The sequence below is a fragment of the Cebidichthys violaceus genome, unplaced genomic scaffold, assembly GCF_023349555.1.
Source record: "Cebidichthys violaceus isolate CVI_PGR_0920_01 unplaced genomic scaffold, fCebVio1.0.p SCAF_20, whole genome shotgun sequence".
In the NCBI taxonomy this organism is placed as follows: domain Eukaryota; kingdom Metazoa; phylum Chordata; class Actinopteri; order Perciformes; family Stichaeidae; genus Cebidichthys; species Cebidichthys violaceus.
In genome coordinates this window covers 2,660,589-2,678,290 of record NW_027176373.1, presented here as the reverse complement: position 1 = coordinate 2,678,290, position 17,702 = coordinate 2,660,589, and the positions used below count along the sequence as shown (strand labels likewise).

The window sequence follows — 17,702 nt, the reverse complement described above, 5'->3', positions numbered from 1 at the left end:
CTCCCCCAACTTTAGATTCTTAATGCTCCACAATGTTCACCATCTAGTCGCTACCCGTGTCTGTCTGCCGTTGGTGTTTTTTTGCTCATAGCAGCTGCCTGATGTTGCTGGAAACTAAGTTGAGGAATGCAGAGAGACTCAATCAAAGAGCTGAATGAAGCCAAAATGCTCTGCAGAGGACGAGTGATACTGCAGACTTGGGTGATAATTCTCAGTGGGTTGATCAGGAGCAACCCCTTTTACATACAAGTAGTAATGTGATCTATGATTAATATATGATTAAAATATATAAACATGTATAATACAAATATTGACGACAGCAGCTTTCAGGCTTGTTTTCCTAAAGATTCAAACTCACTACTGTGAGTACAGCACCAAACAACATGTTGGATATGAAATGGCTGCTGTAGATACCCACCACTGGAGGTTCCTGAAGTGGAGAGGGGCTTTAAGATGAGATAAACTGATGGATGGGGCTGCCATCTACCTGGCACTCCTTTAGATTTATGGCAGCATGGCTTAATGTCCTATATAGTAATCCATTTGTGGTACACTGCATCATTTTTGTGACAGCTGAATTAGGGTTATGTGTGATTGCTCACCTTAGTTTAGAGCACAAAGGCTTGCAACATCAAATCCTGTGCAGAGGCCTGTGATGTTCTTTCTAATAAGAACGTAATGTAATGGGGTTACATTTCTGTCAGTGCACACGTGACAAAAAAAAGAGGTGAATTCTGACACTTTCAGTAAGGGTGTTCAGGTTTAGCCATGACAAAGAATAAGCTTGGCAGGCTTAGTTTTTGTTTTTTTTGTCAAATTACAATTTCTGGTTCACACCAATTAAAAAAAACTAGACAAAAGAAAAGATCCTCACTGAAAGGAAAGGTGTGACTTTATTCTGAGTGACAGGCAGAGTTGGGAAGTCAGACACATTGTAGGTTTTGGTCTATTTATAGGACTTGCTGGTCATAAGAAAAATATATATTTCACAATGAAGTTTATAATTATGTGATATCATACTAAATACTGAGCTACGGAGAATGAGCAGCTGAATCTGCAGTTCCCCTCTGCTTTTCAGAGATTAATGGTGAGTTTCAGCTCATTGTTTATCTGTGCAGCCAACAACTTCACCCTTCTGGTAGTGTATACTACCTGCTCAGCAGCCAACGGCAGAGATAAGGATAAGGATGTTTATCGTCATCGTAAAAACATACAACGAAATCAAGTTGGCGACTCATCAGTCAGTACAGCAGCAATAAGAGACACAATTAGACTATAGCGGGAGAACAAAGACAGATATGTCCCTCAGGAGTTTTTGGGTGGAGACCAAAACAGCTAAGAGAGAGATAATATTGGACTTACATTCTTCAGGTGGACACAAAGACAACTCCTAATGAACAGCCGGATGTGGAATTAAGCAACTGTTTAAGAAGTTGTCTGTAAAAAAAAAAAAAGTATAGCAGGTTTGTAGATTTTATGGTCAACAAAAAATAGGTTTTCTTTACCCTGTAGTAGGTGTAAAGTTTGATAACATACTTAAATTATGTTTAAAGTGAATGCAAGGACATTTTTTTCACCACAAAGTTTTCATGGGTATTTGGGAGGTCTTCACAACCTGGAGATTGATTCTGGAATTGTTAGAGAAACCATAAAAATAAAATAAAATGTAATGTAATAGTTCAACTTCTTTTTTTATTCTGCTAGGACAGTTGACTTATCAGCCTGAAACATTATAAGAGAACCATAATATTCTTTTCAAACATATTACATAGTATGAAGAAGTGATGATGAACCTAGTTGTTTTTTTATTCATGTTGAATCACAAAGCTGATAGAACTGTTTTGAAATGGGAACAAAGTTGTGATAAATTCCTTGAAGAGAAATGAATTTATTGTGAAAGACTTTTTTTTCTAATCAATAGCCATCACTCATTAGAAAAATAATCCATCTAAATGTCCCACACATCTCAAGTATTCAATATGTATAACAATATTGAAACATACCAACATATTGTCCACACTGAACTGACAGCCGAGTAAAAATGAATAGACAAAAACACAGGCTCTTTAAAAAAAAATAATCAACATTTAAATAGCAGTGTCCACTTTACATTTGCCCTCCTCCCCCTTTCTTCTGTTTGGGTTTTTTCTTCGTCTTCATGGCCGCCTTGCTCTCAGACTGCGTCGTCTTGCTCTTCTTGGCCGGGTTGGGCTGAGAAGCCGCCGCGCCATCGGCCGGTCGCTTCGGTTTTGTTTTCTTGTCATGTTTTTTTTTGGCTTGTCCTTTGTCTGCTCCCGCTCTGTTTTTTGAGGTCGAGTTGTCTGCCTCTGCCGCCGCCGCCGCTGCCGCCGGCTCTAGAATCGGAATGTTGCGTTTTTTACGTTTCTTTGTTTCTGGCAGAAAACCTTTCTTCTTCTTGGGAAGTTGCTGTTGGTTGGCCTCCTTTTCAGGCTTCGTCTTTTCAACCTTTGGTTTTCTGTGAACGTGGACACATGCGAGGTCAACATGATGGCTTCAGTACACAGATCACCTGCTGAACTCATCTACTTTAACATTTTGTATGGAGTTGTGTTTATGTATTGGTTATATTATTTTGGCTAACAGTTAATTGACTGAATAGTGATTTAAAATAATTACTGCTGTACAATAAGGAAACACTAGTGTTGTAGGAGACAATGGACTGTACATCCTGTTGCATTCACCAATTGTCTCCTTTTTAAAATGTTATCTTTGGTCCAAACGCATTTTAAGAGGTCCAGACCGGTCATAGGAGTCATGTGCAATTAGTCTGCTGATATCAAAGCCTGGTTTGCATATTTCATTACTTTCAAGCCATTTTGAGTTTAAGATCCCTTTATAAATTACACTTCATAATTATGTTGACATGATCCAGTTTGACTTTGCAAATTGGATTATAGACTAAAAGTAAGAGAAGGTTAATATAAAAATACTAAAATGTTCTTGCATGAGGTCCATAGAGTAAGTTGACGTGCACTTAAGTAACCTTCAGGTTTACCATCAACTTTCTGCTGTAATCACATTTCTTACTTAAACGAGAAACCTGGGTTAGCGGATTAGAGAAGCCCAATTTCCATGGCCATGTGTACACATAACTGGGTTTCTAAACAGCTTTTTACATGTACATGACAGGAGAGATGCATCCATGTATTCCAAAAAATTCACAGTCTGAATAAAAACTGAAACTGAAAACTGAGCCCTCATTACAGAAGCTGTCTCATAACTGCACCGTCAGTCCAAATGCTCCAACACACAGTTAAAAGAGAAAAAAGAAAGAATGGAAATAGAACCATGTATTGTAATATAAGTTAGGACAACCTGACAGGCCTGCACACCGTGACTTGTGAGAGAAATGGGATTTAATGCACGGACGCTTCAGGCGGAGCCAGCGTGCTAACCGTTTCTGCATAAGTCACAGTGGGCAGACTTTTCAAATTGTCTCATGTATTATTTTTTAAGTTCAAGCACGTATCTTTAAAGTCCTGTTCAGTAAAGCATGTTAAATTAAATTAAATTGAGCTATGGTCCCAACATTTTGTGACTGGGTAGGGAGGAAATGTGATTACTGACCTGCTGCATGGATCTGAATATATTGTCTGGCTTTCACTAATGCGTTTGTGTCCGGTTAGCCAGAGCACGGACCTATCGGCATCCTGTGAGGAGCTACTGCCAGCTCTGAGCGTGGCTTAGGTGTGTGATGAGACACAAAGAGGCACCCGTTTGTTCAAAACAACAATGGCGGCTCCTGATGAGGCTAGGGTAGATACTGTAAAAGCGATTGTATTTCTATAACGGCATATGGAGGCTTTTCTCGATGGAAACTGGCTTCTGTTGCTTGATTGACAGATGGTTCATCCAATCAGCTGCCAGGTTGCTGGTTTTTTAAAAGTGCCTGCTTTGTAACAAACCGTCAGGCAGGTCAGGTCATGTATCTGAGGATCTTATAGAAACCTGACTATTACCTGCGTTACCTCATTTCTCCCACTGACCTGGCTTCTTATGTGCGCGCACACACACACACACACACACACACACACACACACACACACACACACACACACACACACACACACACACACACACACACACACACACACACACACACACACACACACACACACACACACACACAGCAGGAGAGTCCTCTTTCAAGCGCCCACCACAATAACTCACATGACTCCAAAGTGTTTCACCACAGCCCAGTAGTTGTCCTCCAGCTTGCCGGTCTTCTTGAAAGCGATGGTGCTGGTCAGGGACTGCAGGACATTCTGAAGGGGCTCCAGGTCCACAGACAGCTTCTACAAAAGAGCAGGCAGCAGAAGCAGAGACTTGAGTCTGGACCGGAACCACATCGATGCTTCCCTCTCTCGGGAGTTGACTGTCGCACTCGCGGACCACACCTACCTGATGATGAACATGCTTGACCAGGAACTGGCAGAGCTCCAGGGTTTTCACCACCTTCTCCTTCACCACCTTGCTCTCAGTTGGACCGACCTGCTGAAGACTCTGGGAGGAAAAGAGACACACTGGGGTCAGATTGTTCTCTATATTGGCCTATAACTGCCATCCACCTTGTATTCGACAGATATGATACAGTTTGACACATGGTTACAGTAATGGTTGGGAGTGTTTTAGACCTCTAGGCCACCACAACAAAAAGCATTTTAACGTGAAGACAGTGGTTGGTCTTCACTGATGGAAGTGTTGACAGGGATTTTTTCTGGTAAGCAAAAGTTACCAAAATCTTTTGTGCAGCTGCTTGCACTCTATGTTTAAGACAAGCAGCAAACATTTAATACATATTTTATTAACACTATAATGTAGTTGTTAAAGTTATGATCACATCCCTTTTTTGCAGACCTATTCGTTCAGTTTAAACCCGGTATTTCTGCACATGAATTTGCATTTGAAGATCAGGCTACATTCATATTTTGAGTATTATACAATTTGTAGAATTAGACTCCTGCTGGGGCTGCATAGATTTTTTCCCCCACTCGTGTGAGCCAAAAATTTCCAATAACTCCAGAGTGATGTTAAATCTAGAAGTCAAAGTTAAATAATAAAAAAAGACTAAATCAATTAATACATTTTTTTGATGTTTTTTTTGTAGGGGCTATGACGACATGAACTATGACGACAGACATTTGCTTAATTTGAAAACCTCAATAGAAGACATTAGGTGGAGCCCTACTGCTTACAACTACATTACACCGTTTTAAAGACCAGTCATCAAATGTTTTATTGTATTCATTATGAATGTTAAACAGGGAGACTTAAAGTAAAGTTGTTACCCTGCAGACATTTTGAAACAATACAGTTTTTATTACAAGTTAAACAAAGCTCAATAAAGTAGAGAAGCTCAGAAAACGAGGGCTGACGTTGCATCTTGGAGTTAAAAAACTAAAACGCATCGATCAGTCATGTCGTTTGGTCGATGTGTTTTTGTCTCAGAGGAACAGGACGGGTCAACACAGAGGTGAGGTGGTTTGGTGAAATGATGCACTCGTTTACATCTCAGCTGTCCTGTGGACGCCAGAGGTCAGCTCCAATCATAGTTTATCACATTTCATAAACCTTCTAGAACAATATAATAAACTAACTCTAACCCTTGAGCCTAAAGGATGTTGTTGTATAAACGTCTCCACTTAAAGTGAAGAATTGATGGTGGTGGTTATAGCCTCGTGTTATATTAGGCATAGAAAAATGACTTTTAATCAGTTCAGAGTTTTACAGAATTTAAATTGGGGGAAAAGAGAGCGCTGCTATTTAATGGGTACTTGGTTATCAGCAGATACCCTGAGTTTGGGGATTGGCAATGATAATGGTGGAGAAACGCTGAAAACAGGGCTGTAATTCTGAGAACATGAAAAGTTAACTTTATAGAGATACATGTTCTCACAGTGACGCTACAAACAATGATCCTATAGACTATAATGCTTTGCTAGTGGATTAAACTACCAAACAGTATAAATAAGAGTTAAAATTAGCAGTTGGATTATCAATTATCGATTTTTTTTTTATTTCTAAATAACTTGCATAACCTTTAAGCCTTTTGTTCATGAAGAGTTTTCACTGCAGCTGGACTAAAAAACACACTTTGTTCAAGCTGTTGTAAGGTTGCTGTAACCTTCTGTAAAATTCAGACATTAACATAACTAATCACATTTCCTCACTTCCTGGGTGTATTTATTTTATTATTCAATTTATTTAACTGGGGAATTAAGAGTGTTTTATTATGCGTTTTATCTCTTAAAAGCCCGACCAGGGAGAAGGACTGTAAATTAGCTCCGGCTAGAAGTCACGTACACACTACATCAATGCTAATGTTGCTCTTTGTCTGGATGTGTAAATGGGCAACTGTTTGCTAGCAACTTTAATATAATTGTAAATTATATAAACCGATGCATCTCAGTGGTCACAGACGGAAAGTGTTAACCCCTGTGATGTAAAGCTGTGTTGACCTACCGCCGTCAGCTGACCTGCGACCGCCACACAGAGCTCTGTCCACGGAGCGCCGCTCAACAGCTGCTGAACCTCCCTGCTCTGCATCGCCCGCAACACCAACACACATGCTTGGCCCTAAACACACACACACACAAACACACACACAAACACACACACACACACACACACACACACACACACACACACACACACACAATGTCCATCAACAGGAATGTACACATGAACTAAACAGCTGGAACTAAATGGAGGGAGGAGGGTCTCCTATACCTTTTGGTGAACTCGGCATCCAGATGTGATGTGCTGCACAATCGTATCCAACAGCTTCACACACAAAACCTGACAATATAACACACAGGCTGCGTTAGTTACAGCTTGTTTGACATGAACTAACTTCTGAGACGTGCCGCTGTACTCACAGGGAATCTGGTGAACAAGTCTGTGAACATCTGAGCGGTCAGAGGGCTCTTCCTCTTGCCCATGAAGGAGATCAGAGCGTCTCTGAAGATGGCGGAGACCCGGTCCACATCCACGTTGCCCATGAAACTCAACTGCACAAAACAATCAACAGTCCTAAATCCAAAGATGTTCAGTTTACCATCACTTGGATGACTTAAAAAAAAAAACACTTCATTGCTAAACAAAGCAAACGGGACATCTTTGTGAGGAAGAAACTCTAGGTGAAAGGGGGACAAGTTATCCAGGACCGACCCACTTTCTGACCCAGTAAATGACTCAAAGAGACTTTTTTCTGGTGCAAAGCTGGACATATGAGATGTTAATGCAACGGTAACAATTAAAACTACTATCCAGTGACCTAAACACAGCAGCACGCCACTGCAAGTAAGGTTTAGACGAGTGAAATCAAGCGGTGAACGAATGAGGTAACACATGAATCAGTGTACGTAAACATACGTCATTGGCTGCAGCCCCGGCGGCGGCCTGCTCCTCTTTGGCTTCAGTGGGCGGAGCTCCTCGCAGCACTTTCACCACGTACAGAGATGCACTGAGAGGACAGTTCAACGTCAGTACAATACAAATCACTTGAGGTACAAATTATGTGTACAGCCTGGAGAATCTTGAATCAATTAATCTATATTTCTGAATGGTCTTTTATGCTTATGTTGAGCGTCTTCTTAAATAGATGATATTTTGTATGGAGGGTTTGTTTTGCACATGCAGAACAAAACACTGTAAGACGGTTCAATCAGAGTGACAATTGAAAGAGACAAAATTGGGTAACTTTGTACATTTTGGGAGAGGTAGAGTGTGTACACATAAACAATGAAAAATATGTCGGGGGGGGCTTGAAAGAGAATATAATAGAGGTCGAGGAGGCTTTTTTTTTTTGTATTTACAAGCGGTCATTAAAATGCCAAGCATGTATTCATCTGGACGCCTTGCTTGGAAATCAATTTTTCCTAAACAAGAATGTGGGAAAACTGCAGGGGCAGGTCGGTGTTAAGTATGCTATTTAATGCGTTGTGAAACTCTGCCCAGAAAGGTTTAATAACTGGACACCAAAATATATGGCGGTAAATTGCTTTCTGAATCCCACACCGTCTCCATCATGTGGCCTCCCCTCCAGCAAAATGTGCTTTCTGCTTCGGCGCAATAAATAAAAAAAACATACTCAAATTCCGGTCACACTTGAGAGTTGGTGCATTTCCACTGAACGTTACACACATCCAACCAGTCCTCATTTGATATTGAGAGGCTACCTTCTCTTTCCTCATTGCTCTTTAACATGTACTGCAGCGTGGGATCGTTTTTGTCATACGGCCTTTGTAGAATCTAGAGATAATACCCTTATTTAACATGTATTTAATAACACCTTTTATTTCTAACGCTATGTTCAAAATGATTGCGTATCTGGAGGTATCTATAAAACTAGAAACCTCCAGAAAAAAAGACGATAAGTCCTTTAATTGTCCCTCTTCTGTAAGGGAATAGAAAGTTGTTATACCTTTTGGGATGCAGGATTTAAATCTATGATCTATTTCATTTGGCTGCACCGGTCATTAAAACAGTAAGTTGTACCTGAAGTAGTAGAGGCAGACTGAGGAGTCGGACAGTTTCTGGGTTTTAGTCATCAGTTTTTCCAGCAGGTCATGGAGCTCCCCCTGTCTGGGACCGATGGCCCTGCAGTAAACCTTGGACCTACACAGCTGGTTCCTGGAAAAATAAAAATAAAAAATAAAAATTTCAAATTCCCGATATCTCAGAATCACAACTCGGAAGCTGAAGTGCAGATTTTGCGGAGCGCGAAAAAAAAAGAAAAAGAAACAAAGAATGGGGTAAACAAACATTAAATGATTGACAGACACAGCTGACGTGTGTTACCTGAAGATATCTGCAGCTCGGCGGAGGAAGTCCTGCTCCTGCTGGTCGCTGCCGGAGCTCATTCCTCTGTCGATGATGGCGAGCAGAGGCTCCACCAAACCCAGAACGAGCGGACTGGCAGCCTGCCGGGCCAAGAACACTTCAACCAGGTCCAAAACCTACAACAAGCAAAACAGGTGAGGGAGGCACAGCTTTGGGGCTGGTGGAATGTGAAGTCTTCTTATCGGACTCTGGGTGAGACCAGAAGAATAGTACATTTACCAAAGTGTTTACAAGTCCTGGATGAATTACCTTGATCTTAAAGTCTCGGACCAGCGTCTTCTCTTTCTGTATTTTTGTCTTTTCATCCTTCTTCGCCTGGGTCTTTTTCTTCTGCTCCGAGAACAGCGTCGACAGGCTCTTATCCAGCTCCATCATGGCGTCGTCGTCCAGATCTTCGTCACTGCTGCCGTCCTCCTCTGTGGCCTGAATGTGCGGCACGACAGAGGACTTTAAAACAATGTGACACGCGCTGTTCTGTTTACCGCAGGAAAAACGTCTCTACATAAGAGACAAGGACAAGACTAATTTAATCTAGCAATGTCACAATATCAAACAATTAAATATATATAAGCAGCTGCAGTAAATGGTGTGCAGTTCATTTGATGACATGCTGCCCTGAAACAACATTCAATTTAGGCCCAAGACTTAAAAACTAAAGGGAAAACAGTGCTAGACACACATCTGCTGGGGTATAAACTACGGAGATTAAATATGTGGCATATCACAGAATCCACATGGGGACCACGCTTTAACAACCCACCAGAGCATTCTGCTGCTGCAAGACCTTCATCAGCTCCAGACGGAAGTTTTGGTCCACCTCTCCCTCTTCCAGCTCCCCCTCTTCCTCCTCCTCCTCCTCCTCATCATCTTCCTCCTCCTCTTCCATTGCTTCACCATCTTCATCAGAGTCATCATCTGATCCGTCAGACTTGTCATCCTATCAGAGCCATAACCACACATTTTAGGATAGCAAACGTGTTTTCTAAATTAGTACAAAAATCAAAGTGTAGCAGTAGTAAAGCATTTATTAAGTGGACTGAGTTAATAAAATAAAAAACAATCATAATATCATTTAAGACATGAGACTATATGATGACGTTATTGACAAGATGACAAAAGAAAACTTTGTTTAACAGGTTGTGAAGAAGCAAGAGAGGAACTGACCTCCATCTCCTCATCATCTTCCTCATTTGGGTTCTTTTTCTGGGCTTTGTTGTCGTCTGTGACGACCACAGCACCGTCCTCCTCATCATCCTTCTCTGGGTCCAGGACCTGAACAGAGCCCAGACACACATCAATACAATCAAGCTTCCAGTGTCTTTTTTTGATTTGCCCATCTGTCCATTTCATGACAGTGATCTGGACCAGTTCGTAGTGGCAACAGGACGACAGCCTGTTTGTACAAGAGACCTGCCGCTAGTGATGAAGGCCAGAAGATGTGGCTGAAAGCTCCAGAAAAATACTGTAATTTCACCGTGTGATCGGGTCAATTTCTTAATGACACAACATTATGTCTGTATAAAACAAATCTTCCAAAAACACTTTTACAAAGGTGTTGAGCTTGTATGCGTTACTTACCTCTAAGATGCCGGCGAGGGCCGCTGTTGTGACATAGGGGCAGATGGAGGAGAAGACCGTTTTGCAGACCTGTCTAATATGTCGGCTCGCCTGGGACAGCAGGGACAACAGGATTTCCACCATCACCTCCACCCACGCGGGCCCCTCCTCCTGCCCTGTAGCGGCACCAAAAGAAAAAGCAAACACACATTCATACACCACAAAGCAGTATTCAGGATTTTTCTCTGGCCACTTTTGGCCAGAGGAACAAGCTATAAACTAGTGGTGGAATGTAACGAAGTACAGAGTAACTCATTAATCTATTTATTACAAAACATGTGTGAGAGTGGACCACAACAGTAAAACGTGGAGCCGTAAAACCAAAACAGTGAGCTGAAAGATGCTAAAACTCTCTGTACGTAGAGCTGAGGAGAAACTGCAGTCGGGTGGGTTTGTCAATACAAGCGAGCCCTTTGATTAAAAGTTACTCTAAGGATATTAGTTACTGCAGTGTTAGCTAGTTAAGCGCGTTCATTTGTTGACTTTTGGTGATGTTATATGTACCAGAATTATCAAAACTCAAACTCCATTTTATCTAGTGGACAACATCTGGCTCATTTGTCACCACATCAAGGGTGTGGCATATATAGTCGCAGGAGTTTCTTCCACACTTAAGTCATATTATAACACCTGAGGCAGCTTGATTTTTACTGAATGAAGATTTCTTTTCAAGAGTTTTTACATAAACAAGGAAAATTGTACCATGCAATCTAAAGCTGCTTTAAATCCAAACGAAGCAACGACTTGCATCTCAGTTAGTGGAGATGGCCTGCTCGTCTCTTCTGCAAACTCGTTGTGTGACTTAGGTCGTTAATAAGAAATCCTGTACATTAAAATGTGAGAGGCATCTGCTGCATCTTCGTCGTGCATGAGGCCTCACCTGGTTTCTTCTTCTTCTTGGCCTTCTTCTCCTGAGCCATGTCCACGCAGCTCTGCAGGTCCCTCATGATGTCCAGCAGCTCTTCTGGGGCCTTCAAGGGGAACGTTTTTGTGTCAGCGGACGTGTGTTTTGTTGCTCAGAAATTACCAACAGTACATCATTCAGGCTGCAATAACAACAGTACTACTGTAGTCACGGCTCTGGTAGTGTGCCGTACCTTGAAGAGGTGCATGCCGAGCAACAGGAAGACCTGCTGGAACGCGCCGGTCTCAGCAGTCGGGCCTTTCTTTGCTTTTTTCTTCAGGTTTGCCACCGACTCCAGCATGCTGCAAGAACACACACCAAACCGGTTACTCTCTTAAGTAGCACTGAAAAGACATTACTTTAATGAGTTCTGTGTTGTTGTTCTATAGAGATGATGGCCCAAAGTACAAACATAAAATCGAAGTTATAATAAACTCAATTACTCTTTAAACCCGTGTGACTACATTCACGTGGTATTGTGGAACAATCGAGCTGTATCCTGTTGTCTTGTCTACCGTTGTCCTACCTGTCCCAGGCCTGTCTCTGCTCGGGGCTGAAGGGCTGGCTGCTCTGGGCAAATTTCGGCTGACTAAGCAGCAGTTGAGCATACTGAACCAGGTGGTAGATCCACATGGTGCCGTCGGCTGTGACGCCCACTGTGCGCCTTTGGTTGACTGCCGCGCCTTCGGCCGGGTCCTCGCACGGGTCCTCGCACGGGGACAGGTGTTGCATGGACAGGAGGAGTCTGGAGGAGGGCGGACAGACACAAAGTCAGTGATGCGGCAGTGACACCGCAAGTCACATGGACAGCCTTTTTTGGCCAAAACAAGGGTTCCACTCTGGCTGACTTGTATGCATGACGTCAGATTTTTATTACTTTTGTGGTTTCCAAGTGAAGACGTGAATGATACCGTTTCCAGACAGAAAACTGGCATCGGTGACTTATTAACGTTGGTGCTTTTCACACCCTAACGGTTTGGTTAAAACGATATCTAGTGCAGATTGTTTGGGCTGGTGTGAAAGCTGTCAATCGAACCTTGGTATGGGCCAAACAGCCAGACCGAGACCTGGTTCCAAGGGAACTCTTGACGTGACACTTTTGTAATTAATAATAAGATGTGGTCAATTTGCAGTCTAATACATGTATATATAGGCAGCTATCCAAGAACAGAGAAGATGTAATCTCTCACCCAAAGAAAGAATTGACGAGCACTTCTCTGGTTTTATCATCCAGCGGGACAGATAGCGTCCCCATCGTCTCTGCGATGTTGGGCGAGGCTTTCTTGACGCTGAAGAACGCGTGGAAAAAGACAAATCTGGAAAAGAAACAACACCAGCTGATGGCCTTCTCTTCATCCAACACCGAGACCTTGACTTTGCTCAAATAGTGGCAGGTCTCACCTGGCCACACCCATGACGAGATCCTCCTGCTTCTTCACTTGGTGGTTGTCAATGATCGAGCAGAGCCGAGAAACGATCCACCTCCTCAGGCGGAATATGGAGTTCTCCTTCCTGAAGAAAAGAAAATCAGCAGTTACGTCCAGTTCCCATCCGAACGGACGAACACGCCGCTAAACAACACGACATCCGTATACACTTACTGTTCCTTTTCTTCCTTTTTGTCCTTCTGCTTGCGAGTGCTGAAGTCCAGCAGCTTCTCCAGCCGAGGCTCCAGGAACATGGTCTTCAGCCACTCCACGTACTGCTGCAAAGCCTCGGGCTGAAGGTGCTGCACCACCCTCCACACCGACAGCGTCACTGGGCAGCCCTTGTGGGACAGCGAGGAGAAGCCCACCATCACTGCCAGCTGTTTGTCGGCATCCTGACAGCCCTCCAAGAAGTCCGACACGTAGGTGTTCATCTCTGGGGCCAGCTTGAAGCGGTCTACTTTCTGGGGGGGGGGGGGGGGGGGGGGATGATGGGACGAGATTCATATTAGTCATCAGTTAATACTTTATGGTGGGATTTGTCATATTTACCACCTGCTGCAGTTTCTCCTTTCAACAAAAATAATGGGTTCATACTCTAATTAAACTCTTAATTTGTATACTAATAAAGTACACCTGATCAATATTAAGCTACCATCGACAAAACTTTTTTACATTAAAAGACATCCTGTGAAGGGAAGGTTGCGAGACTTTTAATTAGGGTTGTCGCAGTGAAGGAATTTCCCCTGCAGTGATAATTTACAAGTGAAAATGATCGTGATTTTAGTGCTATAGGAATATGATTTATTATTAGGTATATTGTTGTCTTTTTAAACCTGGAGGAAGAGTTGTTTCATTCACAGTCACGATTACTGCTTTGGAAACAGACATTATTACTGAATTTGCCAAAACAACAGTTACACATGGAGGACATTTTGAGTTTACACGAACTGGGGGAATTACAAATAAAAGCCTGTCTTTACTATAAGCACAGTAAACGGCTGGTTCTGTCTGCCACTGAGGACAATATTTCAGAAAGTATGGTTAAGATCATCTCTGCGTTTAGTTATCCAAAGCACAACTTAAAACCGTCTTACATCATCCCTGTCATAACCAGACGAGCCCACTGACCTGAGAAGACATCAAATGCTCCCCGTAGTGCATCATCACCTCTCCAGACATCACCTCCTTCAGCTGGTCTACCGACAGAAGAGGCAGGGCGCTGCCCAGCAGACGGAAGCTCAGGTAACTGGACACAAACAGGACAACAACGAGGTACATGTTAGAAGAATGTAGTTCTGAAGTGGGCCTAGGACCGGACAATAAGACGTACAACGTGCAGACATGTTAAGGGAAACACGGGCAGCAGGTTCTCTCTGTAGTAGAGAAAGGGCCTCAGTTCTGGAGGTTAGCATCAATGTTTCTCAGTCCCTTGCTGCACTCACTGAGCGGGCCCCGACGGCTCCTTTAACATGCCGTTGACGATGGCGTTATTCCAGAAGAGCTCGAAGCTGTCTTCCTTCAGAGAGAGCTTCAGGAGGTCCAGGACCACCGCCGGGAGGACGCACTCCTTCTTCACCGAGCGGGCCGCCATCTTCAACACCTCTGTCAACCTGCCAGACAACATCACACGTTGCTTAGATTTTCCACGGCAAACACGGCATTAACGGGGGAAAAAAAACAGAAACAATCACAGTGTTCTTACTTGGGGATGTTGTCAGCGTTGATGATGGTCGAGGAGCCCAGCAGCTTCTTGAGTTTCTTGGGTTTGAGTGTTTGCGGAAAGCGCTGCAGCGCTACCAGCAGCAGCTGCAGCTGCTCTGGAGTCCTGAAGGCGGATGCCAGGTCAGTTTGCAGGGCGCTCAGCAGGACCTCCTCAAACACCTCCTCTGGGATCTGACGGAGCGGACATACATATTAGTTTTTAGAAAAGAACAGACGGATGTGTTCTTTCGGTTTGCAGAAAATTAAGAACCAAACCACAAGAAGAGAAAATAGGTAGGTCAAGCGGCAGCATCAGTATTAAGTTTCATAACCCAGTTAAAAGTTCCTTGTAGTGACAGTAAAAGATCAAATCTAAACCCTGTATCAATAAAGGTGCGACTGAGCAGCAGTGGTCACCTCATTGAGGATGTCCGTCATGGTCTTGGTGGGCAGGTCCTTCAGGTGTTGTCTGTGTTCGCTGAGGCTCTGCAGGAGCTGCACACATCCCAACACCACCTGCGGCTCCTGCAGAAACACAAAGACAAGAGGTCAGAGACCACAGCAACCTTCACACGCAGCAGAGTCTGCCGCTCTAGATGACCTGTTCCACAAAACATGTAGGTTCAGGCATGATCTCTCGCTTTCCATCCTGGTGAGACTACTTACTTTAGAGATGCGGCCGGACTGATGAAGGGCGAGGACGCCGAACAAGTTTCCAAACATTGCATTTCTGACAAGTTTCTGAAAAAACAAAGAGAAGACGTTGACGTAAAGAGCCCGTTCATGAAGCTTTTGGAGCCCACGGAGTAAACATTAAAACACTCACCTTTTTCACTGTCTGCAAATTGTGCTTTACTTTGATTTTGTCGAGTATACTCTGCAAAGAGACGTCTTCAAATGCACATAAGACCTGCAAAACAAAAACTTGTGTCATGCTCAGCCAATAAATGTTCATTACTTCCTGCTTCGAGTATTTTCCTAACACCAATGGTAGCGATGCATCACTTGTGGTTTGCAGCTCGGTATCCACTGCAAAGCCTTTTGGGTAGATCATTTAAACTGCTTTCGGTAGTCGTCTCCACTCACCTGTCCCAGAGCCAGGCTGAATCCAGGTCTCACAGCCTCTCGTGTGTGAGCCAGTCCATCCACCAGCCTTTTAAAGGTGTATTCCAACTCATCCGCCTGCAGCGCACACATAACAACACACCAGGATTTTTTATTTTGGGTACACTTATTATAACTCTGCATATATTCTATAACATTGAGTTTTATAAAAAGGTTCAGATAGTTTATAGAATAACCTCCAGTTTATGTTGTACAGGAGTATTTCCATTTAATGCTCCTTTGTAATTACATTTCACAGGGAAATACTTTACTTCTGTTTCACAGCTGTAGTTACTAGCAGATGTGGAATGTAACTTAGTACATTTACTGAAGTACTGTATTTAAGTACAGATTTGACATCTGTGTACTTTAGTTGAATATTTCTATTTTCTGCTACTTTATCACTTAAACTACATTACATTGTAGAGGGAAATATTGTATTTGGTGCTCCAATAGTTACATTTTACTTTTACATAAATAAACATGACATGTTTATATGATATGAAGTAGAACTGTACTACTAATCTACCCAGTAAAATAATCTAAAATTGGCTCTACATTGACAAACTACAACATTAAAATACTCTCGCGTGTATTTGTGAGGGATAAAATGGAATAATATAATAACATGTTAATATACATTAAACTACTCAACAGTATGTAAAGTAATTAAAAGGAGCTCCATCTTTACCAGCTGCAACATGTGTGCAACAATAATTATAATCCAACAATATAATAAATATATATAATTCAGGAATGAGGCAATCTGCATAATGAGTAAAGTTACTTTTACTCCTGGTACTTTTAGTATATATATAGTAGTATAGTATATGGTGATGATGGTACTTTTTTTGCTTTTACCTAGTAAGAAACTGAATGCAAGACTTGTAACGGAGTACTTCTATACAGTGGTATAACTACTTATAGGAGAGTAGTACCACTGCTGACGTTACAACTGTAAGTACTACTAACTACTACTGTTACTATCTTAACTTCAGAGGATGACCACGCTGGGTTCACGTACAGCTCCTCAGTGGCAGTGATCTGCCTCACCTTGTTGTTGGTTTTCAGGTACTGAATGAGGTTTTCCACCGCCTTGAGTCGGACCTCCTGATCCGGTTTGGCCAAATCCCAGAAGAAGTCGAGGAAGACGCGGTTCTGTTGCAGGATTCCGGCCGGTTTGACCGGCTCCGGTACTGTCACGGAGAGCTCCACCATCTCTACAGACATCTCCTCACAGCACCACAACGTCTGTACATGCTGCTGTAGCAGGAAACACGTGTGTCTCACCGAGAGGCTACCGCTTCCGGGTCAACCCATTTTTTTCACTTCCCAAAAAACTTTATTGAACAATGCAACACAGAAAAAACCCCGGACAATATGAAATTATAATAACGATGAAATAATAATAATAATAATAAAGTAAAAGTAGAAATACCACTGTGTGAAAACATTACAAGAAAAAATCCTGAATTCAAAATAAAAGTACAGTAACGTACTTGAAGTATCAAAAGTATTTTTATAGTGTCTTATAAAATATCATATGTCATGTTTTTATTACAAACAAATACATGTTAGAACATTTCAATGTTGTAACTTGTCAGTGTAGAGCCAATTTTAGATACTTTGTGTACTCCTGGGTATCTAAGAAGTATAATACTGCATCATATCAGATATAACCACTTATGTTTTATGTAAAAAGCAACTGTAGCAGAGTAAAAAATAGAAAAATCCCCTTAAACAGTGTAGTAGAAGTAGAAAGGAGATAATCAAATTACAGCAGAGCTGGTCTGTGTTTTTCATTTAATTTAAAGGGTTAGTTAACCTAAATGACCCACATTGTCACCTCTAGAACTCAGTTTGTTTTTATTTGCACATTAAATATAGATTCAGTTGAACAGAATTTGATTAGTGCTCAAATAATTAAAAAAATGCATGAAAAAATAAACTACCCTTTGAGCTTTTACATTTTTTAATGCAATTTGTAGTTTCTTTGAAGTCTGTTACTTATTTAACCTAAAATGTCTTAAATTGTTAAGTCTTAAGTCTTTTTTTGCTTTATGTTGCCATCTTGGCCAAGA

General features: G+C 42.1%; 1 protein-coding gene across 1 annotated transcript; it reads right to left on the bottom strand.

Annotated features, from left to right (window-relative positions):
* Positions 1–1,672: 1,672 nt before the first annotated feature.
* Positions 1,673–16,875, bottom strand: mybbp1a (MYB binding protein (P160) 1a). Its single transcript, XM_068715671.1, has 27 exons — positions 16,675–16,875; positions 15,604–15,699; positions 15,344–15,427; positions 15,184–15,258; positions 14,935–15,042; positions 14,519–14,709; positions 14,259–14,426; positions 13,945–14,062; positions 12,988–13,277; positions 12,788–12,898; positions 12,577–12,702; positions 11,913–12,131; positions 11,580–11,688; positions 11,363–11,453; positions 10,444–10,598; positions 10,030–10,137; positions 9,626–9,802; positions 9,115–9,288; positions 8,824–8,981; positions 8,521–8,655; positions 7,396–7,486; positions 6,900–7,031; positions 6,751–6,819; positions 6,484–6,597; positions 4,423–4,524; positions 4,192–4,316; positions 1,673–2,476 (listed from the first exon to the last, which is right to left on the bottom strand). Exons 1-27 carry the CDS (start codon positions 16,849–16,851, stop codon positions 2,107–2,109), a joined length of 3,873 nt encoding a protein of 1,290 aa, XP_068571772.1. The 5' UTR covers positions 16,852–16,875; the 3' UTR covers positions 1,673–2,106.
* Positions 16,876–17,702: the final 827 nt, after the last annotated feature.